A 27,552-nucleotide genomic window follows, 5' to 3' on the forward strand; every position below is an offset into this window, starting at 1 on the left:
ATTCAAGTCGTGTCCTACGCCGACGACACGCAACTGGTCGTCACTCTAATTCATCCCTCCTCTCACCCCAGTGAACTCAGAAGCTGTATGGAAGCAGTCTGCACCTGGATGAGCCAGTCCTACCTAAAACTCAACGGAGATAAAACTGAGCTAATGGTGTTGGACAACTCCCCCCAAAAATCCAGCGACTCTCTGTGGCCCCCTGCACTTGGCCCAGCCCCCCGCCCAGGGATTCCATCAAGTGCCTGGGCATCTGGCTGGATACTGCAATCACCTTCGGCGCCAGGCAACAAAACTTGCAGCCACCTGCATGGGTATTATCAGACTCATACGAAAGATTTTACCTCTCCTTCCTTTCAAGGCCAGACAGATCATGGTCCAGGGTCTCATCCTCTCCCGACTTGACTTCGGCAATGCCCTATACCTTGGATCCCCTGAATCCACCCTGAAAAAACTTCAGGTTATTCAAAACTGCGTGGCGCGTACCCTCCTGCGCATTCCCCGCCGGCAATCAGTGAAAACTGAACTAAGAGCACTTCACTGGCTACCAGTAAAAGATAGGGTCAACTTTAAAAGCATGTGCATCGCCCACCGTGCCTACTGGAGGAAAGGGGCAGTCCTTAACCACACCCTGATCACTCCATACAACCCTAACAGGCAGTTAAGATCGTCCCTTGTCTTCCAAGTTATCATTCCCAGATACAAAAGAGAAAGAAGTGGAGGGAGAAAGTTCTCTACTAATGCGGCAAGGCTTTGGAACTCCCTTCCACTATCCATCCGCTCAGAACCGAACATCCTGCTATTCCGTAAAAAATTAAAAACTTTTTTCTTCAGGAAATAATCCCGACCTGCCTCATCCCACCGTATTCAGTTATAGAGCTAGGACGCCTGCGGGTAGCTATCGCGCTTTATAAAAACTTATTCCATTCCATTCCTGTCACCGAACACCTGCAGCTCGCTATACCCCGTTGGACTTATGTGGTGGCTAAGTTATATGCTCTATTTGTTACAGACTTTATATAGAATGTTCTCACTTCCCTAAAGCTTGTATTCTGTGTATTGTGGGGTTTGGAATGTATGGGCTAAGGATTAGAACATATCAGTGTCAGTTGGTGCTGATCCTGTGAGCCCTCATTACATGTATACCTGTTTATCCTTATTTTAACAATACAACTTATAAAAGCCTCATGGATATTGTTAAAATACTTTAAATTGCCTTTGAATATAATGATGAAATATCAGGTCTCGGATTTGATGGCTGCAACTCAGATCTTGTGACTCACTGTAGAAGTGCCTGTAACAAACCCAAAAGACTTGCTGTCCTCACAAAAAAGGGCGGAACGCTTGCAAGCAACTAAACCGTGGCTCAATCCTCGAGTTCAACAACTTCAAAGAGTCAAAAAGAGAGACACAACAGTGACAAAACCCAGCACCCAGGGAACTAATGGGTGAAATGTAGTATCAACAGACAACATGCCTTGCAGTGACCACACTTATGCTAGCCACATCCTTGAACAACATCAGGTCAAAATGTCACCTCATTGTGTTTGCCATCATCCTAGACGAGATAATCGATTATTATCCACCCCACAATGTGGGTGCACACACAACCCTCTGAGATAGAAGAGATAGAAGAGGGGAACCTGTCGCTCAGACGAGAACCCTTTTTGCACCATGAGAAAACTATTGAACAGGAAAATTTCTCTGCCAATTCGATTTGACGGGGAACTAGACAATGCTGCACCTATCTTCCCAGCTATTTGCTTTAAGCACTGAACCCTTCGCAACACACCTCAACGAAAATAAGGCGGTGACAGGACGGTGGTTTGGGAGCAAGGAACACACAGTCATGCTATTTGTGGAGGATATCTTGCTGGCCCTAACAAAACCAGAGACAGCTCTCCCAAAATTACAATTACACGGAGGCACTTTCCAGTAAATATCAGGGTTCAAGATACATGTAAACAAATCTGAAATTCTAAACCTGGCACTTTCACTCGAGGAGGAACAAGTCTTCCAGCAACCACAATTTAAATGGACGATTAAACACATCACATATATGGTAATTAAACTTTCAGCCCAGATTTCCGATTGCTATAAAATTAATTTCCCACCCTCACTCTGAAATTCAACAAGACCTCAGGGCGACCTTCTGGTATCCAGGAAGGTGGTGAATTCACACACTCCAAATTAATATTTTATAGAGACTTCTTAAATGTTCCAGGCCTTGCCATATTATCACCCTAAGGCCTGTTCCACACACCTAAAAGTTTCTTTTTGCAATAAATTTGGGGATAAGGAAAACCATGGGTGGCCTACAGGGTCCAGTACAGGTCGAGGGACAAGGAAGACCTTGCCTCCCAATTAAAGAGACTGGAGCCCTTGGAAATCAAAGAAAGTTTGGGTCCATATGGATAGAGCTGTGTCTGCCCAGGAGCTATGGGACTTGGTGTGGAAGTCGAAGGGTGATAGATCTCCAATGTCTACTTGAGCAACTCGACAAATACTGAATTGGCAGTGTGGGATGAGGTTAAAAAGATTTTGAATTTGAAACAAACTCTTCAGCTTACACGCCTATTTGCCTGATGATACGCGAATTGAATACTGGGAAAGTGGTCAAAACCTTTAATCAATGTAAGACTTAATTTCTCTTAAATGTGATCAAGAGACTAAACTATGCACAACTCCAGCACTAGGTCACATCCACACTATTTAGGCTACTCCTTAAGGAGACAATACTCAACACACACTCATACAGCGACACGTGGAATTCCCTTCCTTAACAGGCCACATCAGAGCAACTATGGATATGTGTACATAGAGACCTAAATAGAAGCTTCCTTAGTGTCCTGTTTAAAGTAGCTCACTATAACCTACTATACAATCGGTACATGCATCCTGCTAAATTGAAGAAATACTATCCTAAAGTCAGCCTTCTGTTGTAGGGAGGGAGAGAGGCAAAGGAAGAAAAAGAGAGAGAGACAAAGAGAGAGAGAAAAAGATGTAGAGAGAGAGACAGAGCGAGCGAGCGAGCGTGCATGCGTGTGTGTGTGTGTGTGTGTGTGTGATGGGTGACCTACCACATATCTGGTAGTAGTGCATTAAGACGGAATCTTTTTGGAGGGAGGTGCTGGCGGGAATACGCATGACCTTGGCGTACACCCTTCCGTGTGCGCTCTTTGGGATGGGTGCACTGGATTTCCAATTTCAAACTAAAAGTAATATAGCTAAGGACCCGAAATGCTTGGGAGCCGCCAAGACAGACCTTGTGTCCTACTGGAAGAAGGGTCCCCATCCTAGATACTACTCAATGGCATTCTCCATTGTAGCATCGCCTAGCGTTGGAAAATTTGACATGTACTGTGACTGATACCTCCATAGACTGTACAATTCTCTGAAAGCCCCATGTAAATGATCTATTAGGGGGGGAATCCCCAAGGGCTTATCCACCCAGATTCAAGGCCCTACACCAGTTCTGATCTATATTATCCTCAGGAAAGAGCTGGTGATAAGCTAATGATTTTAACTATTTACAAGGGTTATGATCTAACCACCACATAGGGATATGCACATATGGATTATCAACCATAAGGCAATATGATTAGGATCTCTTTCACTTTGAGGAGTGGGGTTTGGGAGGCATAGGGAGGGGTTGAGAATGTTTTTCAAACGGCTCCTGTTTCAGATTTTAATACTTCGCGAAACATTTTAGAATGTTCTTCACTTGAGTGGCATAATACAAGATGCAATGTTACATTAATACACACTTGTATTACAAATGGCGATTGTAACTCAATAAAAATTGTTTGTTACAAAAAAACGAGTTATATCTTCAGATGCGAGTGATTTCTGAGCCCTGATGCCTCATGCACAGATGCGCTTTAGTATTCTTCTTCACTAAGGGCTGGCTACCAGTTATCATCTAAATATTACTTGCCCTATTGCAACTTATATTACTTGCAGGCAGACTGTTTTCTACAGAGCATACAATATATCATTTATTGAATGTAGTATAATGTTCTTCTCCTTTATGTATTCAATGTATTCATTAAATAAATAACGTTGTTGGTTCTTGAACTGTGTATGCATCGTCTCCCTAGCTTTGTCTTTTGCAGGCAATACCCAGTTCCGGTCTAATAATCATAGTTCATTAGGCTCCAGACTACTCAAGTCTTGAGCTTCTTTCTAGTACTCTTCATTCCATTCTACAGGTACAAGTATTTGCTAAACTCATCATCCTAAATTCACTTGTAGCTGAAGCGCAAGATCTCTCTATTAGCCCTTTCACTCCATAGCCTCAGGTACTCTGGTAGTAACGTCTAATTCACAGTGGTCTACCGCATGAATATTTGGTTTAATTTATTAAACACCCTTTTTCTGTATAAAAGACTAGACTCTTGTCTGAAATCTGGATCCGAGGGTCACAGGGCAATCATAAGTTAATGGGCATGAATTGTAATAACCAGGGTCTTTCACTTGTGATGTTCTAAAGCTCCTGTACTGCAGACCCCCAAAACTAGAACTAGAAAACAAGTACCCCTTTTAGCACCTGACTCAGAGGGCAGCAAGACTGAACAAGACTCCAAGATGTTCTCGACTAGATACACTGGACTGGAGACTCATACCTCAGCAACACCATATGAACGAACAAATTAATTTATAGAATAGCTTTGTTTTTTAAAAAAAATAAAAAGTAAACTTATTTTAATACAAAGACTAAACACTACACACAAAGATACACAAGATGACAGGTGTGTTGTTTGAACATAAAATACCTTGAAAAAGCAAGAGGCGACCAGTTTGTTTAACCCCTTTGCTGCGGCAGCTATTCCGCCGCAGCGCTAAGGGGGAGGAGGGGCCGCACGGCTTTCCCGTGCTCGTGACGGAACCGCTCCGTCACGGCCCTAAGGTGAGCTGTGCTTGTGACGAAACGGTTCCGTCACGGACCCGCCCGCCCATTAGAACGTCAGCGCAGGTGCGGAATTCGTGCCGCGCAGGCGCGGCGAGCGGGCCGTGACGGAACCGTTCCGTCACCAGCACAGCCCACCCGAGGCTCGTGACGGAACGGTTCCGTCACGAGCATGGGAGGGGTTATTTAAACAATGAGGCAAGGGAGCACATTCCCATGCACAAGGTCTGAGGACTGTCTCAATTTACAATCGGTCTAACATAGACTTGTAAACAGTTCATTGAATGCAATAAAATGCTTCTGGTGGTCCTTTTTTTAGTAAGGAATGTGTACCTCTGTCTTTGGTTCCATAAATTAAGGTATTGGGTGAGAAATCCAGTTGGGCCTCGGCCTCGCTTGGACAAAATGTGGCCAGTGGGTAACATGCCTAAATGTCCAGCTTGGTGAGCGCGTGATCACTACATGTACTGTGTCCTGATTGGTTAAGTGTTCCTAACTTCATGTGGCATCGGACTTGATGGTGTTTTGGGAACACGCGCATCCCTCCAGCTGTGTGCGCTTTATTGGGGCCAATCTCCCTGGACCATTGTGGTGTCGCTGTGGCAATTTGTGGGATTTCCTGTTAGTGCGTTTGTCTGCTGCCTATGTGCCTCCCCACCTGTGATCTGTTGAACAATGACCTCTGGCCTGGGTCTCAGGCCTGCCTACGTATTTCTGAGTCGGGGTTGAAGTGGAGTTCACAACGAGCAAATTCCTCACTAAAGGTGCGATTTCATTTTTATACATGACTGCGTGGTTATTCATATTGACATTGACATTTTCAATGTTAACAGGTGAAAATACCATCGCGCACGTACACCAAAAGGGCTCTGGACACCCTATAAAGCGCCTCGCAGACTACAGGTGTGCACAAAAGAAATGGTATTAAAGATTATATAACTAATATATATGCCAACTAGACCTCATGGCTGGAAGCACCTTTAAAGATTTGTTCCTGCAGACCTTAATCTCTAAAATTACAACACACTCATATAGGTCTTTAACAAACATCTGAGAGGCACACCTTATAATAGCTCCTTGGTTCCCCCCCTCTCTCTTTTGTATAGTATGCACTCATACACTACCAGGGCTCCTGTCTTTGTCAAAGGTTTCACCATGCATTCAAAGAAAAAAAGATATATCATTGTAACAAACAGTGCAAACTAACTACCAGCATGCATGTATTTGGAAATGAACTTTATGAAGCCTATACCTTGAGGCTTTAACTCAAGACACAGCAAAAAGTACAAAGCAGTGAACCTTTATTCAAAAGCCTTATTTCCACCATTTACCAAGATTGCAACCTCAGAGAACACCGTAATTCAAAGGGTGCATGCATCTCCGAGGCAAAACGATGAAAACATCTCCAGGGGCAACTCACTCCCGGTTCATAGAGACATACAATGATAATGTTTAGGTCGAGACTGGCATAGGCTGCGCACATGCGCAGTCTCGCCAGCGAGACTTAAAGTCTCAGAGTAGCGAGGGTAAACTCTGCCCCTCTTCTCCATTGGCTGACTTAAAAGGGAGAGAGATCAAGTGCTGTGAATGCGCAGTGAGACACTACAGTGTTGACTTGTGATTTGGCTGCATTGACTGTAAATGTTGGTCAGGGTCCCTGACTCTTGTCACAGAAACTTCTGAACTGGTGCCAAGCACCTGACTCTCCTTGTGGGGTCTGTCTCCTGTTATACTACTAGCTTGAGGTGCCCCTGCTGCCTGACTCTCCTTGTGGGGTCTGTCTCCTGATATACTACTAGCTTCAGGAACCCCTGCCGGTTTTTGAGGGTGCCCGGACCAGCTCTGCATAGGGTTGCTGTTCTGGCCCTCACCTACCTCCGCTGCTTCCGGCTTGAGGAACACCAGACTGAGGTTGGAGCATCAAAGGATTGCAGCTTGCACCTATTTGACGTAGTGGTGTGGGGCTTGGTAAGCGTACTTGATTGACCTGGAATTACCGGAGTCCTTGCTTTGCCTGAAGAGGGTTATGGATAAAGCACCAAATGGAGTGCTGCAGAAGAAGATGGACCAATACACGGCAGTGGGCACAGGGAGCAGCAGAGCGGCTATCAGTGATATAAGAGATATTTGAGGGGGGTCACCTTCTCGTGGCATGTTTCATCATCAGCTGGACAAATACAGGGGTCCAAATATAGTAATTAAAAATACCTACGAGCGCATCGAGGAGATCTTTTATTGACATGGGCTCATCGCATGATTAAAATTAAAAAATATATATGGTTCACTGGTGATATCAATGGATCACCTAACTACATAAGGCTCTCATATGCCTCATAAATTTGCACGAATTGAATGTAGATTGTCAGAAGAGAGTTCATGAGCCCTGAAGAAGATAGCAGACCAGTATAGGCATTAAAATCAGTCGTAACATGTTAGAATTTACAAGTGGTTTGGTTGGGTCCTTGAATATCCACTGATTTATCTATTGAACCACGTATATTTTTATTCAAATAAAACCAAGGGCACCTGTCAATAAAAGAAGATCTCTTAGGTGCGCGCTTAGGTATTTTTAATTACTAGTTCTGGACCCCTGTATCGGTTTGGGGACACATTGATGATGAAGCATTAAGTTGTGGGTGAAACATCCCCTCAAATATCTCTTTGATCCCTTGATATTGTGTTAGTGACCTGAATGTATTCTTCCCTAAGGTCATTAAAGAGCCATGCTCTTTTTCATGATTTAGTAGTCTAATTAGGAGGACGTGACCAGGATTTTCGTTCTCATTCTCTCTCTCTCTCTCTCTCTCTGATGACACTATTTATTGAGAATAACAGTTTCAACTAATTCATATCGGCATTTACTATCTAATGGGAAGTTAAAAGGCACCTAGGGCAGTATATACAACATTTAGCAATAAAAAGATTTGCGTTCAACACCAGAGTTTTCTACAATAATTTGCGTTTACGGCAAATAAAGCACATGGTCATGTTGTTTTAACAATATATCATCAAATAGATTTTAGTAATTCCTAGAACTGGCAAATGACAAACTACAAACAGTAAATGACTGAAGTCAATGGAGGCAAATTTAAACAGGGTGGACTTACTCTCTTTGTATGCTATTTCTTCATCCTTGCGTAGCCTCCTCTCCCTCAAAATTGCCTCGGGGCTGCCCCAAACTTCCAATGCTCTGTTTACAAAAACAGTGTCAATAGTCAATATCATGTGCACTTGCACATTTAATAATGAATATAAAAAACAGCTCGGCTTGGATAAACTAATCAGAAAACATTCTACTTCCAGATAACAGTTAAATTTGCCTTGTACGATTTAATATAGCACAATGGAAACAGAATTGCCTCTGTCCACAGTGGCAATGAAATTAATGTAATTGGAACAACATGGCTGCCAAAACATTTACTATGTTAAAGGTGTTGTGCTTTCTTCTAAATTGTAGGTGAATGAATGTATGAGGGATCTGAGGTGTGCACAATGCAACATTAATCAATATATAAAACCAATGTGATACCCAAAGTAAGCAGCAGAAAGTATAATTGCACTAACACTGTTTAGTACAAAGTATAACAAATTAAGCAGGAGTAGGCAAGACATTTGTAAAACCGAAAACCAGATTGTGGCAGTGCATATAAATACTGCTGTTGGGGTGAGGGATACTCCTATGGTTCTTGAAAACACACCCTTGGGTTTCTTAGTCTGTTAGTGGGGCATTCAATATAATAGTTGAGATAATATTCAGACACATCTCTTGCGCACCTATCTACTTCTGTTGTCTAAATCTTAACCTAAACTGGTACAATAATCTTGGAGACAGACTAATTTAAAAAGTATTATAAAAAGGCAATTAAAAAAATCTAATATTAGTTTGTTATTTCTGCAGATTGTCCTAACACAGATGCCAGACACTGCATAGCAAAATTTAAATAAAAACAAAATCAAAATCTGTTAATACAATAAAAAGTAAAACATTGACCATTCAGCCCTTCCTTTAAAGAATTCCAAACTACTTGTGTGTTTCAGACCAAAACTTATAGATTTACAATACAGCACCCTGAGGAAGATCACCTTCCAGGAGAGCAAGTCAAATGGGCAATAATGTAACGGCAATCGAAGCCTGATGAGCGGGTAAAAACAATGTTGAGGTCCCATGAAGGGATTGGTTGTGTTTTTGGAGGGATAGCTCTAAGGCTCTCCATAAATGCTCAAAAAAGTATCTTGAATATGGACGGTTCTCTATTTTGAATATTAGCTGCCACAGCAGTTAAATGCACCCTTATGAAAGAATATGTTCAGCCTGCTTTTTAGGTCTCGTATAGAGCAGCGCATGCGCTGCCTCTGCGAGGAATCAAGTAATCAGTATTACTACTGAAACTCCATCCATTGCATTTGTCTTTGTTTTGTCACTCACCATTGGTGGAATCTGGCATTGCTGTTCTTATCTTGCTGATTGTTGGCCCATACATCACTTCCTTTTTCTTCCCTTTCAGGGGGAAGCAGCATGGACCAACTACAATTAACCTCCGAGATCTCTGTTTATTTATAATTAAGTGATACAGCCCACGTCCAGGCTCGAACCCTGTTCTCCAGCTGCAAATTCGGCAGCGTTACATGGCAGACTCACCAAGGAAATAGCTATAAATGCTACCACCTGATACTTAATCTAATCTTGTAAAATCGTGGAGCGCATATCAGTAACTGCTTGTTTTTTTATACCGTCTAGCTTTTATCATTGGTTTCTCATACTTTTAATCTGGGAGGCGACCCGTCCCAGCCTTCGCCTTTGCGGTATCTTCCCATCAGCCACATCAAAGTTACGCTCCTTGTTAACATCATGTGGTTGACTGCATGCTCTGCAGGAAAGAAATCACTGGGCTACACGTTTTAAGGTTGTTTGCAAACTGCTGACCCAGCTTTGGCGCTCTGTGTGCACAGACTATCCCAGCTTCCCAAACCCCGTGCAGCACACAGCAATACACATTTTTTGGAGGGTCATTCTGATAAGGCACCGGCATTCTGCGTGCAAAAAAAGTTTATGACAATGCCTGGAGCAGAAGTTTCAGTCAAGCTGCCTGCGTGTTCCAAGGGCATTCTCGAATGGAAACATCTGCTTCCAAGGTGTCTCTCTTGCTTTGTTAGGCATGGGGACATTAAGTGATTTGCCCAGAATCACAGGATGTTGAGCCCCATTGCCGAGACTCGAGCCCCGTTCCGCAGATTTGAGCTGACCGCCCCAACCGTTAGGCCACAGCCTCTCCTCAAATGATGCTAGACTTAACTGTATGTGGGGTTAGTTCTGCATTTTTAAAGGTGCGCCAATGACCAGCAATTATCATGCATGGTCGTTTTAGTTTCACATTTCTTAATTAAATGTGTTATTCTCAAAAGTAAAAAAACATCAACTATCATATATCCGATCAGACCAAAAAGAACATGTTATTGACCGTGCATGTTTTAAATTAAACTGTGACAGTGTATGTGTTTTGTTTTTAAAATGCCTTGCAGGTGGTAGTCCCATTTTGACCCAGCAGCAAATGGGAGACAAATCATAGGTTTGCATATATCTTTTATGCAAATACCATACTGCAGTCAGCAAGGATTGATAAATATTTAGTGATAGTGCTGCTTTCTAAACACATCAGGCGCACAGCTTTCACCCAAATTATGTGGACGCTATCTGGTCGCAGTGTTCTTGGATGGCAACGTTGACTAGCTTTCCATAGCTTTCCTCTGATAGCAACACGAGTTACGGTTGCAGCCGCTGTATAGGGCGATAGATTGTTATATTCTGAGTGCAACGTACCAAACATACTCGTTAGGAAAAGGGTGGAAGTGATGTTCATGCCTGCAGCTTATATCACTGATGGTCCAGCCTTGTTCGGAAAAATACCATGGTGGGGTATAATTGACAGTCTTAGTCTGAAAATAGTGCGCTTTGGGGTGATTCGGGCAAATGTTCCCTCAGGGTTCAAGACATGCGAGTCAGCCCACAGCTCCGTGGTTAAGTGACCTGCAAATAAGTTGCTGAGTAACAGAGCGCTATACAGTAGCAAGCGGTGCAAGTGCCATCCGTTGATCATGCCAGTGACCTGCTGAAACCCTTGAGATGCTTAGGGATTCTCAAGGTGCAAGGATGTCTTCAACATAGTGGTTCCAGGAAAGTGGCTGCATGTGTGGAGCAGTGCATCTGGAAGAACTATCTTTTGGCAGGTAGTTGAATCTTTGAGTTGAAATTCCTTTTTGACTGGTGAGTGATGGAGGGCCTATAGTATGGATTTGTTTCTGGCCAAGTAACCTAAGAATTTGTAGATTGAGTGAAATTGAAGCAGTCTGCTCCACACTATAGCTTGGATTCTTTGAATTAATTTGGGTTTGTTGTGCGCCGGGTTTGTTGTGTGCTATAGTTACCTTGTACCCGCCTTTATGAATCTCATTGGTTAGCCTCAGTATGGATTTTGTTACATGGCGTGGTCATTCACTGTAAGAGAAAATTGGTGGTGAGCTGTTTGAAAACAGTCAAATTGCGACAACGACGAACCCCTTGGGAGTAGTCCTCTGGCCAGTTTCTTCGGCCTAGCAGGGTTTCTGGCCTTCCGTTATGCATAGGGTGAGCTTTATGGCTCACAGTCTATACTATGGGATTTATTTGCAGACTTACTGTACTCTCAAGTAGCACCATTTTTGTATGTTCCTTGCAGCATAAGGGGGACTGCTGGGAGTAGGCACAGCATGAATTTTTTTCTTATCTACTGTAGGTGTTATTGAACCTGGTCTAGGTTCGCTGTTCAGATATTTCTGCTGATTTTTATAAGCTCCATGTGACTGATGTTGGTCTGTGTGCATGCTCCTTTTGTGCCTGTACGTTGTGTGTGCTTCTCTACTTGCACTATACAAATGCCAAGCCTGTTGGTTTTCTCATAGTGGTTTTTGCCTGTCGGGGGGGGGGGGGGTGGGGGGGGGGGGAGAATATGACTACCAGGGCTAGTTCCCTGTGGCTCTTGCAGGGCCTAGAGCTTTCTCCTCGGTGGTTAGTGAGGTGGTTTCCTCTTGAGTGTAGGGGGTTATATTCCGTCTCCTTTTGATCACTGTGTTTGAAATGTTTCCTGGCTGGCAATGACACTGTAATGCTTCAAATGCTCATATTTGTCTTTCTAATTCACAAACGAATCCTGATTGCTCTGTCTCTTTACGGGATCACTGGGGTGAAAGCCTCCCCTCCCAGACCCTTCCCCTCGGTGCAGAAACGTCACTCTGCTACGCTTTAGTATTCCTGCACGCATCCAGTGTCTGAGTGGCTGTCAGTGGTGTGTAAGTACTGTGTGTAAGGCCTACATGGAGAGAAGGGTGCTCACTGCTCTGTAACACTGCCGGGCAGTTGCGTCTTGTGGCTGGAGAGAGCTAATACAAGCTGCACCAGTACATAAAGGAACTGTAGGTGGTGAGTTCATGATTGAGAAGGAGACAGTGTGCTACTCTCCCTGACAGCATACCATTGTGGCTCCTCCTTAAGCCCCAGTACGCAGCCCTCCAGTTCGGACGGAATACCAGATCATGTGGTCTGGGATGGCAGCTTCTGTCGAAGTGGAGCTCTTTAGCCTGCAGTGATCACTTGCTGATTGTTCCTCTGTGATGTGTGAATCTCCGGGCACTGATCCGCACACTCACGGTATCACCCTTAAACCAGAGGATTGCGCTATATGTAAGCTACAGCTTCTCATGATGAGGATGCTTCCGCTAGTGCGCGCGCACCATTTGTCAGCCTGCAGCCTTTGGGAGCACTTTCGCGGCCACTTTTATGTTCTCATGAGCCGCGCGGCCACTGAACATCAGAGCTGCTGTGAAAGTGATCACCATTTGCCTCTCATCATAATTTCATGCACAACTGCCATAAATTCAGGGTTTGTGGTGTCAATCGGTCTTTGAAACCCCAGACCTTCTACCAGGTCTGGGGTTGCCCCAGTAGTATGTCAATCTCGTACTCATCCTATCGTACTCATCTTATCACTCAAGAGGTTAGTAGGCACAAAGACAACTTCTTTAGCGGTTCGATATCTTTAATTGCTCGTTTTGTCTGATTTGTAAAACTGAGCAGGCTACCTTCCCTGTCCTCTTGTTTACTTGTTCCAGACTGACGTTTTTTAGGTCTCGGACCGACGGCTGGCTTGCCAGCCGGAAGTTGGAGAATTATTGTCTTTCAGTGAGGGGGCTTAAACCCGCCTCTCTCCTCGTCTCTCCTCCATTGGCTGGCTTCCTAAACTGAGGCCAGCCATTGGAGGAGAGAGGCGTCCCTCGAAAGAAGCTCCGTCTCTTTCGGATTCGGGGGCGTACATTTTGCTGTTCTTTCGCCAGTGACGTCATCCGTCGCTCAAAACAACAAATACACGCCCCCGAATCCGAAAATGGTCGGAAGCTTGCGGCCACCATTTTACTAGTCGAGCAGCGTCAACCAGGACGTTAGGTAAGCCTCTGCTCCCCTGTTTGTGCCGTTCTTCGTGCCCCTGCCCCCGTTTGTGCAGTTTTTCCTGTCCCCCCTGTTTGTGCTGTTGTTTCTTGCCTCTGACTCCCTGTTTGGCAACCCCTTCCCTCCGCCCGCACCTCTCCTTTGTCCCGCATTTGTTAAGATGACATGGCACAGATTTCCCGATTACTGCTGCAAAGCATAGCTGAAAAGCATGGTGGAATCCATCGGAGTCCTGCCCAGTGCACTTATTCTTCCTTGGCTTAATTTATGCCACGCGATTCTGTGCCGGTGAAATCAAGCGGAAAGCTCCTTTTTTTGTGTCCTCCTCCCCCTTTTGCCTTTACCGCCCCCACCCCCTCGCCCCTTTCTCTCCGTTTATTCCAGGCTTAAGGTTGTTTCAAGAGCCCCCCTCTCATAGGAACTGTCGCGGCTGCTGGAGGTGTCTATTGCGAAGCCTTAGCCCAGGGAAACCCAGCGGAATGGTCTTGTTTTTGTTTCTGCCCCGCTACGAGCCCTCTGACAGGGACTGGCTAATGTGGGCGCTCTCTCGGCAGACGCCTAGTAGTGAAACTCCTCGCACACACCTCCTGCCGCAGGAACGCGTGTTGGGCAGTAGAGAGGTGTTGGGGCGAGCCTTTGGTGTGGTAGGGTCAGACTAGGGCTTATGGGGTCATTGGGGCTTGTGTGTGTGTGCCCGCCCGAGAGCCCTGCCCGCCCCCTGTGCTCGGCACACACTGGCTTCAGAGCGGGGGCCGCCCGCCCATTGTGCTGCTCCAAGCCGTATTAAGGTCAGCGCTCCCCCCCCCCCGCCGAGCGCTCCGAACTGGGGCCGTCAAGGACCAGCGCACACCAGCGCCAGGAAGTGGAGTCCCGGGGCGGTGGGGGTGCTGTGTGAAGTGAGGGGGTGCTGTGTGAGGTGAGGGGGTGCTGTGTGGGGTGAGCTGAGGAGGTGCTGTGTGGGAAGAACAAACGTAGGCAATGGTGGCACTTGTGCAAGTATCAAAAGCAAACAAAATGCAAGAGGTAGCAAACAATACGTTACAAAAGAAAAGTGACGTTTTCCAAAAACTTGTGTTCACTGTGATTTTCATAATTTGAATTCTGTGCACTTGAATAAAAAAATGTGAGAATAAACTGGACAAGGGACTCCAACAACCAAAAGACGTATAAGCTGAGAGCGCGCACACCTATTGTGCGATCTTTTCATTTACCCGAGGACCGTGTGTGTGGTTGTCGTTTTGATCAGTGCGGGGCTTTGCCATGACAAAGAATAAATATTTACAGGTGTTGTGTCTTCCACTCCGTGGAGAAGGGTCAGCTTTTGTGATGGGCGAGCTGGAGCCTGACCCAGGGCGCCACAATTCAGAAGGGCGTACTTAACTGTCTGCATTAGTCAGCACCCCTCTGACTTGACTCCCATTATTCAGTCTAAACTGTTTTGAGTCTTTTATTTTTTTTAATTGCTGCAGGTGCCGTTTTACACCCCCCATTCTTCCTCTCCCATCTCCCTCTCACCCCCCCTACACACACCATCACTTCCATTCACACCATCAACTCAGCATTAGCATACTCCGGCTATGCAAGAGTGAATCAGTATATTTGGGGGAGGTACCGATTAATTTGTGTTGAGGGGGTGGTTGAATTACTGCTTTGATGTGTGAATGACCAGTATACACAAAAGGGACCCCCTGCTACCCTATTTTATTCACCAGCTGCAGGAAGGGCACCAAATGTATTTCTGCCCAGGGCGCTATCCCAGCAAGGGACGACTAAATTGTCTTGCACCCGTTTCTTCCTCTTCCGCCTCTAAATCTTAGTGAAGAACGCCGGGTTGGCCAACAAAGTACAGAGCGCGTACAACAATTTTGAGAACTACTTTCTACTCCCACCACGTCTGTGTATTGTTTTGTAGAACTAAAAGCTTGTCTCAAATTTCTCGTGCCGCTTTTTAAGCCCCAGAGCTAACATGACTCAGCAGTTGATGGTTCCTTTAGTCCTTCGTTGTTGCTTAATAACCTACTGTAGTAAGGCGGAGGCCATCTTGGAATGGTAGAGTTTAAGAAAGATCAGAACCAAATAAATACGGAAGTTATGCTGTGAATTAGATTGTCCCTGTTTCAATCACTCAGACCACATGCAGCTTTGAACGGATGGGGATTGACTGATTTCGAAGAACTGCACGTTGTTTCCTCCACAGCCCCTGCAGATTACTCAAACTGTTGGGAGACAGACGCATAGCTTCTAAGCTGTACGGAGAGCACGTTCAAGAAAGACCTTTTGTTTAGAATGACAAACCATGTAGATACAGGCAGCTCACCCCTTTCGTACTTTAAAAAAATCTATAGCGCTTTACCCTGACCTATCGATGACCACCAGTGAGGTCCAGAGTTTGTCGTCTCAGGTCATGCTTGCGATTCAGAGTCGCAGTCTGCGAATGCCACATTGATTATCTTAGCAGGTCGTCATTTGCATCAACCAGATGGCAGCGCTGCAGTACTGGGAACTGCGTGATGTTCCGCAGCAGCCTTTGCAGCACACTTATTTAGTCTTGTAACCTCAACCCTAAAGGTTAAAGTCCATTGACAGCACTAACCTCTAGCAAGTGAGCGCTAGCAAACTGGTGACACGCACTGCGTCTGACGTCCAACGCTATATAAAGGACGTCACTTCCGGCACCGCAGAGCAGTCTGAGAAGTGTAAGAGATGGCGGCGGAGGGAGCTGTTGAGCCCGGCTGGGAGGTAGCCGCGCATCCCCTACTTTCTGCCTCGTACGCCGCGTTTGATTTGAAGGAACTGGCTCCGCTGCTTAGCTCAGTCATTGAGAGGTGAGAGACGTTTCAACACGCGTCTTAAGCTATCTAGTGACTCCCATGACACAGTGGACCACCTCTCCCATAGTGCTTCAGACCGGAAAGTCTGTCTCAGCTGTCAGTGAGAGGCAGCAGATATCGTGATGTCAGAAGAGATGCCAATAGCTTCAAATTCATTACTAAAGATTACAACAATGTAAATGATTATCACTTTTTACTAGGTTATACAAACTTTCATGATCCTGATTCAGCCATTGGCTAAATAAGTAGAGCCCGCGTACCACTCACATAATATGTCAAAACAGCACTTAAAAGAAGAGAGAACGCACCACGGGACATACCCAACGTGTTCCAATTGTCTTTTGTGTATTTTGGCCACTGTTTGTGTAGTTTTTTTTTTACCATTAGTGTTGAACCAACTTGCTTTCGTAATCTGAACACCGTCTTCCCATAGTTCTGGAATTTCCATTGCATATGTCTGGTTTTCATTCTCTACAGTTAATGCAGATTTTCCACAGTTTAATGGGTAGAAAATCATGGTTTTATTAAAGGCACGGAGGCTAATATTGCTGTGTTTGAGGAGCAATAAAGGTATACTGCATAATATTGGCCTCCGGGCCTTTCCATAAAATAGAGATTTTAAAGTGCTTAGTAATTGTGTGTGTAATTTTTTTTTTTTTTTTACTAAAGAGCACTTTGGGGGTGGTATTCGTTGTATAGATGTGTGCAGCAGAACTTTACTTTTTATCGTACAGCATGGTTATTGGTCGTTGTGATCTTGCCTGCCTACATTCTTTTATAGAGAGCATTGCCGAAACTGTGATGCAGTGTGGTGCCTGTGAATGTGTCAACATTAACACCAAATTCACAGGTTGCAGCAAACTCCTTAATATTTATAAGTATTTTAAACACTCTTCAGCATGTTGAGAGCGTTTCTGTTTCTCCAACAAAAAAATTGGTTCATCAGAGTACTGTTTGCGTAATCTTTCAAGTTTCCTTGTATTCATCCCAAGTGTTATTTATCACCAGAGTCTTTTCGTGGTGCAGGTGCAACCGGTAAAATGTCAAAAACATCTTGAACAGCCTAACCAAGACAACCAAATAATAATGCATGCTTGTACTCGGGTGAATATTTTGTTGAATCTATGCCAACCAAATAATTTTCAAACAGTCTCAACCATTGCCTCCATTATATTTGTGGTTCACCCAGATGTTGGAGGAAAGGAAGTAGTTGTGCAAACTTATGTGAAGTTGCCATAGTAAAACACAAGTTCACTTAAAATACATTCTACGAAAGATATCATACCATTGCAATTCTCTCAAGTGTCAAACAGATGAATACTCCAATAAATAATAAATGACACCCAAAATAAAAATACCTGAATGCCACTATGTAGAAAATAGGTTAAAATGTAGTTGTTGTATGATCAGCAAGAATCTCATCCAAGCATCTCCTGCCGTAATGAGCAACACTTGTGCATAAAAACAACCACATTTTTGTAAAACAAATGGATAACTACGTGCCCTACATACGAAGACGGTATAGATGTAATACTGTTGTCTTGCCACTACGGTGTGCTCAAAATGGCCGCCAATGCGTTGCCAGAGTGACATGACCCTGGACCAGGAAGAGTACGACAGCCATAAGACACAGTGCATGCTGATGCCTACGTTAAACACGCCGAGCAAGAGATTGCGCTGTAGAATACAGATCACTTCTGCCCCACACGCTGATAAAAGAACAAGATGCACGCAAAGGCAGCTTGTGAGTAGTGAAACCAAAACTCATGCAGCAGGATATCATTGGATTGCTTTTTAGGCTGCTTGTGGCGAGAATAATGAAACAAAGAGGTTCACTAAACCGCATATGGAGCTGGAGCCAGCCAAAATATAGCTCTGCCACACAGCTACTGTTGTGAAATTAGGTATCCGAAACAAACTCCAGGTCGGTGTGCGGAGGCACGACGTAGGCTCCCTTGTCGCCAATATATGATGACACGAAACAATGGTCTTGAAGAAGATTTATTACATACAGCTTGTGTCCAAGACAAGGAACGACTAGCAAGCTCAAAAGGCAAGCAGCAAATAAAAACCTATTGCTGCCTGAACATGAGCACACCGTTCTATTACAGAACATGACAATACACTAAAAAAAACAAGCATTTGCAATGCAATAGGTCTCCCATTACTGAAAGTTTGAGCTATTGGTGTTGCAAGTAATAAAGCAACACCAATAGTTTAAAGTTTCAGTAATGCAAGACCTATTGCATTGCAAATGCTTGTTAGTCTGGTACTTGTAGTGGAAAAATGAAACTAAGAGAACCAGGATGGGGAGCAAAACAACAGGAATGGCTTGAAATGAAACATTTTGAGTTGTTTTTCACCAACACATCGCCTGTTCCATGTAAGGGTGCTGCTAGACCTCTCTCTGGTAGCCAACACATGCAACCATGATGCATCCACTTTCCGGACACCAACCCTGCGATGCCCACAGCTTTCTGAAAGACTTAGATTGAGCATGCCCCTCGTTTGAACCCAAACACGCCCCCCTCACGTCGTGCAGCTGTGCTGTCACTTAAACAACTTCAAGTGTCTGGAACCAACAAGGAGCTGTGTTAAGACGAGACGCAGAGGAGAAACAACAGCATGCCTTTCCCCCTCGGAACATTTGCAAGTCAAGTAGATTTACGTCAACAGGTCCCGGGAATTGACATGTCATATAACTCAGCCCAGGCCCCGATAGCCTCATGCTTAGCCAGCAGAACGGTTTGTGCAATCGAAAGCATTAACACCTTATTCCAAAAAATTTTGACCTTGCTGCAGTAGAAGATTAGGTGAGCTAGGTCCCCTATATTTCGCTGTTACAGTTCCAGCAGTGGCTGTTCTCTCTAAGACCTAGTTTCGCCAATCGAACCGGAGTCCAGTACGCTTGGTGCAGCAGCCAGAATTTTGTTTGAGCTAATACCGGTGATATCATGTTACGTGTCGGGGATGACCACATGGTGTGTAATTCTTGTTCTGTGAGTTTCGAGCCTATCTGTGTTTCCCAGTAGGTTGTGTTTTTAGCGTTGAGCTTTGAGGATGTGGGGCGGAGGAGTTTGTATAGGTGTGATACATGGTGGCCGGTCTTGTTTATGTTTTCCATATTGAGGGAGTCAGCTTGTTTAGATTCGCTTTTGTGATAGACGATTTAATGGCCAGGAAGTTGTATAGTTCTAATTCTGGGAGGGCATACCTTTCCTTCATGGTGTTGAAAGTGTGGGGTGTGCCCTTCTCCTCCAGCTGAGCTGGGTGAGAGAGGCCTAGTTGCTTCCAAGTTGATATTTCTAGGGGTCTGCTTCTGTATTGGATTTTGGGGTTTGCCCAGAGCGCTACCCACTTAAGAGTTTTTGATGCTTATCTCTAACTTTTGGTCTACTTTGAGAAGGGCCTGTTTTATTATCTTGAATATTGGGTTCCTTTTTAGTGACTGTTTGTTGGTGGTGAGGAGGGTTAGAGGGTCCGTGTTGTCAAGGATGTCTCTCTCTAGTGATAGCCAAGTAGGAGTGTATTTCTGATTTTGGAGTACCCAGTGCATCTCAGGTCTAACCACAGCACACTTCAACACCGACATTACCTCACAACAAGACAGAAACCTTCTCGACTTCCTCCTAACTAGTGCAACAAAGACAGTACTAGCCAAGTGGAAAGACACCACCAAGGCCACTTTCAAGGGGTGGCTAAACTGGGTAACGTACTTAAAGAGGAGCCGACAGCACTGCATTAAGACCACACCTTGGAGGAAACCCAACAGAGAGATGTGGTCATCATTAGATAGCTTCATAGACCCGTACAAACCACCCTAGACCACTAGATAGCGGCAACCACCCACAGTGCTTGACGGTCGATCCTCAACCAGCCGCCAAACAAATATATGTTATATGTATATGTTAAAGGTTTAAAACTAGGCACAGGACGGAAAATAAGGGGTCCCCTGCAACCAAGCCATAAAGATGGCTAGCCCACCAGGACATTTTAACCAGCCTTCCAATAACCATATACAAAACGCTTTTATGTAATTTATGTATATCAAACGAAACAGCGAATTGTTCGAATTGCTTTAATTGTTATATGTTTTATTTGTACGCTGTCAAGAAAAACAATCAAAATATACTTTAAAAAAAAAAGCATTAAACGGGGGAGTGGGGGTGGGATTAAGCATGCAGGAGGCATGGTGCGGATCAATGCCCAGGAATCCCAACTAGGCGATCCCAATCCGGAAGCAGCTTCCACAGCCTGCAGGAATGCACGGACACACATTGTCGCAGTATCCCTCATTCTCAGGGTTTGCCCCTCCTTAAGCAGCCACGAGTACACTCTGGCTTTTAACTTTCTTTTTTTTGGGGGGTGGGGGGGGGGGGGGGTTGGAGAGATGCTGATGTAGGACTGCGAAGCTTCCAACCAGCTGTCAAGGCCAAGAAAGGGATGGTTGTGAGCTCCAAACAACAACTACACACAGAAATTATGGAGCCGCTGCAAATCGCGCATACAATCAGAGATACACACGAAGCATGCAAAACACCAGTGGGCAAACTTGTCCTCTGCTTTCCTTGCATCCTGACGGGCATGTTTGCAGATCCCACAGGTCCGCTGCAACACTTTCCACACTCCCACACACCAGGATAGCTCCCAAAATGTGCAAACAGTTGCCTAGGGGATTTTTTTCATGCCACAGCTGACGAAACAAGCTGTTATAATGTATGAAAAAAGTGAGAGTGGCTCAGGTGAGCAGACTGGTTTAATGGGGACACCTTAGCTATTCATCCAGATACAGAGAGAGGCAGAAGAGAGAGTGATATGACAGGCAGGTAAAGGACACTTGAGAGGGGAAACTGGTGATGTGGTGATACAGTGGCAGTGAGAAGGAGAAGAGAAAAAGTGAAAGGAAACTATTGCGTTATGGTTTCAGACATTAGTAGGACAGCCAAGATTGGTGAGAGATGATTGGGACAAAATGAGCTGAAAGAAATAGGTGAAGGCAGATAGGAGGCATGGCTTAAGAAGGGCACATCTGAGCAAAATCGGGATTGTCCTGTGAGAGGTGATTGAAGAAGAAATGCAAGAAAAATAGAGAAGAAGTGAGAATGGAGCAGGTGAGATGGAGGGAAGAGTAAGAAACAAATTGGAAAAAGACAATGGGGTAAGAGGGTGATAAGCGAGAATTGGATGAAAGGTATGAGGGAGCTGGATGGGTGAGAAATGATAAAGGAATAGTGGAGATAGAACTGATGAGAAGACAGGTGAAACCGTGGTGATACACAGCTACAAGTGAAATGAAGATGGCTAAGAAGAACTAGCACTTGCAACAAAAAGGGAGGGCAGCGGATGTAAGAGAAAGTTGGGCAGGGAAACAGAACCCGAAACAACAAGCTGCGGTACAAGTGATAATAAGATTACAAACACCCACACTGCTTTAAAAAAAAAAAATGTTATGGAAATGTTCCAAAGGTTGTGGTTAAAACGTGACATTTTACTGGAGTGTCCACGTCTATAAAATACTGCAAAATTTCGTATACAGTCCGATTTCTTTTAAAAGATTCTATGCTGCATTTTGCTTATCTGTTGAAGGTCCTTGAAAGCCAAGCCCTGCGGGCGGCGCACGTCATATAAAAACTGTGACGTAGGCAGAAAATATATCCATGTCATCATGGAAAAAACTCGAGTAAAACATTTCTAAGAACTTGTTTGACAACTGACTGGCTCCTAACAATCAATACAGCTGTCCAAGTCTGATATTTAGACAACTGCCGCAACAGAGAATCAGTGCTCTCAATTCAGAACTGAGTATCATGTTAAGTTACTGCACAAGTTTACCCCACACTTGCTCCTTAAACAGAACAAACATCCGAATGAACCCGACAAACTGCGATCGCCAATGTCTATTAAAAATCCTTCTCGAGTCTGAATTACTCATTGCGAGAATGACTAACTGAAGCGCCTCGCTGACCCTACAGACTTGCCAAGGTGTGTTTAATAGCGACGGGTCCGTCGTGTTTATTTGGCTCCCGGTGGAACATTCCAGTGTGTCACTATGTTACAGAGAGTGAAATCGAACACTCGGTGACGTCAGTACTCGAGCGCTGGCCTACTTATAAACAAGCTGCATCTTTTCTCTTTGTACCGGAGAAGCAGCAAAGCGAAAAGCTGAAAGCGGTGGAAAACCTAGAACGTCCTATTCAGAGGTCCAGGCCTTTCCTGAAACTACTGGAGACAACACTTCACCTGAAAACAAAAAATGAACACGCGGCAGTGAAAGCGATCGCAAAAGCGATCGCTATTGTACAAAACAAGCCTGCGAGTGGTGTGCGCACGCCACAGCGACACACGTGGTTTCAATTATCGCCTCCATGTCTGGGCACGATAATTGAAACCACATGGCCTTTGGAACGCATAATAGACACCAATAGGCCATGGGCGGAACCATGCGTCCGCCTTTGGCCTATTGCATGCTGGCTTTCAAAAAAACACGCATGCAAAGGCCAATAACGTGCCACAGAAGGAAAGGCACACGCTCCTGCATCTGCCATTCCTAGGTCAGTCTGCTAAACCCGGTTTTTACCTACTAAATGTCTCATGCTGCGCACTGCAACACTAAGCGCGAGACCTAAAAAACAGGTAAGAAAAATGTACATAAAAACAGTTTGAAAACATGAAGGCATCCACAGTTTAAAACCTGAAAACTCAATGCAACATTAATTAACCTGGATGAAAACTAGAGGATAGCTTTAAGAGGATCTGGGTGGGAGTTTAGTGGTCCAGCTAGCAGACTCCCATATTATATGTGAGATATCACCGGTTCCTGTACTACAGCTTGGAAGTCTGTCTGGGGATTTAGGGTCTGATGTTGAAGAGCAGTGCTAGTTGAAATCCACACAATTAGTGATTTCTTTGATCTAACTTGCTTTATAATTAGGCCTACAAGCATCCATAAATTTAAATTACAAGATAAGGCATCAACTACAAAATATTCAAAAAAATACAAGAAGGGTCTGGTGAGGACTACAAACATTATACTAGCACTTTTCTGCAATGAAAAGTGGTACTGTGGTAAATTATGCAGTTCTATTCAGTGTAGGTCATTCATGATTTCTTTTTAACCCAACATCCACTGCTTTATATTAAGGGGACTTAGTCTACAGCAAGTTGAATAGTGAGGTACTATACGAATGGAAGCACTTTTCCATGTGAATAACACACGTTGAACAAGATTCAGCAGTTTTAACTAAGAAAGTTTAATGGTTTAATATTGTACTAGATACCTAGAGCATGCACAAATTGACACGTCCAATTTCAATGAGTATTTGTATACATTTATGCATTTTTTTGGACTACAAGTATGATAAATATTTTTATAGCAAACTGATGAACATATGTGTAAATATTTATGAAGACATGATAATTTTGTAATTCACATTTAACCAAGGTTAGGCAGGTTGTAGAATGCTGTGGCTCACACCAAACTCGCTTCTTTGAGTTATGTTCTTTAGGGTTTTCAACAAAATGGGTCTTCTGCCAATCTTCGATTTGGAAAAAGAACAACTGATGGACAGAATGCAGAACAATGTCATACATTCACCCCAGTACAGAGATCTGGGGCTAAATCCATAATTTTATTGCTCACCATGCCATTCCAGTTTGGACCCAGTCATATGCAAATCAGTCTTCACACTGCACCCAATAGGAACATTCCAGCCCGAACTGCCAGGCCAGGTCCTCCCTGGACTGGAAACAAGCATCCTAGGACCGGTTTCTGGCTTTCAGCCCTCATCAGCCAGGATAGCTTGACTCCAGTGGCATGGAGAGCACAGGACCCACGTCTAGGCATACCCTTCCCACTCGGGGTGACAAATGCAAAAAGAACAATTGATGGACAGAATGCAGAACAATGTCATACATTCACCCCAGTACAGAGATCTGGCCTAAATCCATTGTTTTTTTTGCTCCCTATACAATTCCAGTTTGGACCCAGCCATATACAAATCAGTCTTGACCCTGCACTCAATGGGAACAGTCTAGCCCGAACTGCCAGGCCACGTCCTTCCATTTTATTTGCGTAGCACTTTTCACCATAAGGTGTGCCCAGACATGGGTCCCTTGCTCACTGTGCCACTGGATTCAAGCTAGCCTGGCTGATGAAGGGGAATACCCACAAATCGGTCCCAGGATGCTTTTTTTCAGTGTAGGGTGGACCTGGCTTGGTAGTTTGGTCTGGACTGTTCCCGTGAGGCACAGGGTCAAGACTGATTTGCATATGGCTGGGTCTAAACTGGTGTGGCATGGTGAGCAAAAGAACGATGGATTTAACCCAGATCTCTTGACTGGGGGGTGAATGTATGATTTATTCAGCATTCCGTTCATCTGTTTGCGTAGCACTGTTCACCCTAAGTGGGATGGGTATGCCCAGACGTGGGTCCTTTGCTCATTGTGACACTGGATTCAAGCAAGCTTGGCTGATGAAGAGGAATACCTAGAAACCGGTCCCAGGATGCTTGTTTCCGGTCCAGGGAGGATCTGGCTTGATAGTTGGGTCTGGACTGTTCCTATGAGGCACTAGGTGAAGACTGACTTGCATATGTCTGGGTCTAAACTGGGGTGGCATGGTGAGCAAAAGAACGATGGATTTAACCCAGATCCCTTGACTGGGGGTAAATGTATGATTAATTCAGCATTCCGTCCATCATTTGTTTGCACAGCACTATCCTAGATTTGGAGGCAGCTCTTCGCAACTTTGGACAATTTGGCAACCATCATTCAGACAAAGACATAGTAGCAGTACCCTCTCTTCTGGTGTTCGGCTTAATCACAGCTTCAAAGAGATAGCGGATACAAACTCCTAGTGTCTCGCCATCTGTTGATTCAGCAGGTATCTTTCAGAAGTAACAAAACCTAGTATTCATTTAAACAAATGGTATATCCACAGTCAATAAGAACAGGGTCCAGGTCACATCACCTTTGTGGGCTTCATGCACTGGAGAGGAGGGGTCAGTGTGAGAACAACAATGGCCACTATGGTGTGGCATGCAAAGTCACAGAACAAGCCTTTTAATTATGGTCTAGCTACTGCGCAAATCAAGGGCCTTCTCTACTTAGGCAGCCACACTAGGTGTAGAAAGGTAATGTTGCAATCTAAGCAAGCTTAATGCAAATTGCTGTCCTGAAACCAAATGCAAGTGAAAACACTACAGAGTCTCCGAGGGACGGGCCACATGGCCACTCCAAGAATATGGAAGCCTAGAATGGCTTCAAGCCTGAGCCGAGAACCTCAAGCTTATTCTACACATGTTGTATCATAGAAAAAGACACTGCTTAGGCAGTACATAATGCCCATGCATAACAAATTCAAGTTCAACCACATCCTCACATGTACGCGCTAGACGCATCTAAATTAGACTGATTTCTACTGAGGAGGTCGGTAAGCCTCTTCAAACCCCAAATGTTCAGTTCATAAGCAGCAAGTCAAATCGAAGGCAGCAAAGGAAAGGGGCTTCTTTGGTCTATGAATGGCTACTGCATCCTACAGATGAATGCAAAAGCAATGTAGGTCTGCTCCTGTACACCAAGCAGTGTTTAAATGCCAACCAAAAATGTTACCTTTTAATGGGTTTAGCAAGTTCCAACAGCATTCAACTTGGCCTTCTATGCTGAGGGAGCTTCTTACCCAAGAGACACAAAGTTTTAATCCGCACATTTAGAGATTCAAACAAAAAATAGTCCAGGAAATAGGAAGCAAGGTGTTTCAAATATTAACTATTTCCACATATCTACATCACACTTTTTATTCTGAATAATTGATATAAACAACTTGTTCGATAATTACAGCTGCCCAAAAATAAAAATACCTTTAGTACATTCAAAGTTGTCCTTAGCCTCTTCGTAGTCACTCTGTTCAGCCTTCTTCTTGCTGCGTAGCTCAATTTGTCTGGATATGATATACAGCGAGCTCGCGAGCACCGTTGCAATTTCCACGACTTTGACACATTTTCAAACCAGTCTATGGATTGTGACTTTCAACAGCTATACCCTAAAGTTTGTTTGAAAGTTATTTGGTGGTCATGGTTGAGGCTTTCCCTGAACCAAGAGCAACTCGTGAATGCAATATGAAATTAAGTTAATCACTAAGGTTTAACAGAGTTGACAGTCAATGAATTTGTTGTGTGATTTTAGATATGATGAGCAAAAATAGGCTAATTTAGAATTGTACTGGCTCCAAATCAGACAATAGTGTCTTTTGAGAGCCTTCTGTTTCAGGGCATTCAATCTGACTTGTGCCTCGTATATTCAGTGCCTTTTTTCACCCTATCACATGTCCAGCTGATCTGCTCTTTAACAGCTAGACGAGTACAGTTCCCAAAATTCTGACAGTGTTAGGACGGGAGGCGGCTCGTTTGCTTACCTTGCCTGAAAAGCCTAGAATTACCTTTTCTCTATTCGAGAAGCCTTGTCACTTCACTTCACAAACCCTTAAAACCTTATAGTTTGAAAAGGTGAAAAGTATGAAAGAGTGTAGACTATCAAAGAGGAATGTGCTGCATAGTTGCTCCACGTTATGTGGGACTACATTGGACATTTATTTCTTTTATACCAACATTTTGCAATAAGGGAGTTTTAAAACTTTGCTCCCCAAGTGTCATACCTGAGGCCACTGGCAGTCATGTCCATGGTATAATAATCATACTACACATCACTCAATTCCATAAAATATATTTTAGACATAGTCTTACTTCACTTCCACATCTGATCTCAGGTACACAGTAAATGACTCTGTATCCTCGTGGGGGCTCCTTCTCCTGATTTTTCGCAATTGCTCCAGGTCACTGTTTTAACCAAAACAGAAAAAAACGTCTTTCAAAAAGCAATGAATTATAAAATAAATAAACTGGATGCAAATTGGAAGCAAACTTGCACATGTCCCTAACAGAGGAGCATTTTTAAGCTTATGTCATATTAACTTGAAATTGCCGAATACCTTACCGCCAGGTCCCCCCCCCCCTTTTAAACTTAAGCACAAGCCCTCTTCAGGAGTCAGGTCTTCTCAAATACCTTTCCCATCTCAGATGACAAGTTAACCCGCCAACTAAAATTGCTTATGGAATTTTACAGAGCTAAAAGTTAAACTGGCTAGTCATCAAATAAAATCAATGGAATTACGTCAGCTGGCAGGACGAGTTCCTAGTTGCAATCTAACCAGAGATTAATTTCGGTCAGGGAGGCCCGATAAGATAACACCCCTGTGGATCTTAGAGTGCACAACAGCTTGAACAAGTTTGAACAAAGGAATTACGGGGATGTGGTTGGCAGCCGAGATTAGGAGCTCCACA

General features: G+C 44.2%; 1 protein-coding gene across 2 annotated transcripts in view; it reads right to left on the reverse strand.

Annotated features, from left to right (window-relative positions):
* The window catches only part of SLC30A9 (solute carrier family 30 member 9), a 680,727-nt gene that overhangs the window by 453,218 nt on the left and 199,957 nt on the right, over window positions 1-27,552 (reverse strand). For both annotated transcript variants that reach the window (XM_078678253.1, XM_078678252.1), the window contains exons 5-6: window positions 26,956-27,048; window positions 8,017-8,099 (exon numbers count right to left, since the gene is read on the reverse strand). In XM_078678253.1, coding sequence (XP_078534379.1) covers window positions 8,017-8,099; window positions 26,956-27,048 — 176 coding nt within the window. The remainder of the gene's footprint in view (window positions 1-8,016; window positions 8,100-26,955; window positions 27,049-27,552) is intronic.

Source organism: Lissotriton helveticus, chromosome 2_2, assembly GCF_964261635.1.
Source record: "Lissotriton helveticus chromosome 2_2, aLisHel1.1, whole genome shotgun sequence".
Classification (NCBI taxonomy): domain Eukaryota; kingdom Metazoa; phylum Chordata; class Amphibia; order Caudata; family Salamandridae; genus Lissotriton; species Lissotriton helveticus.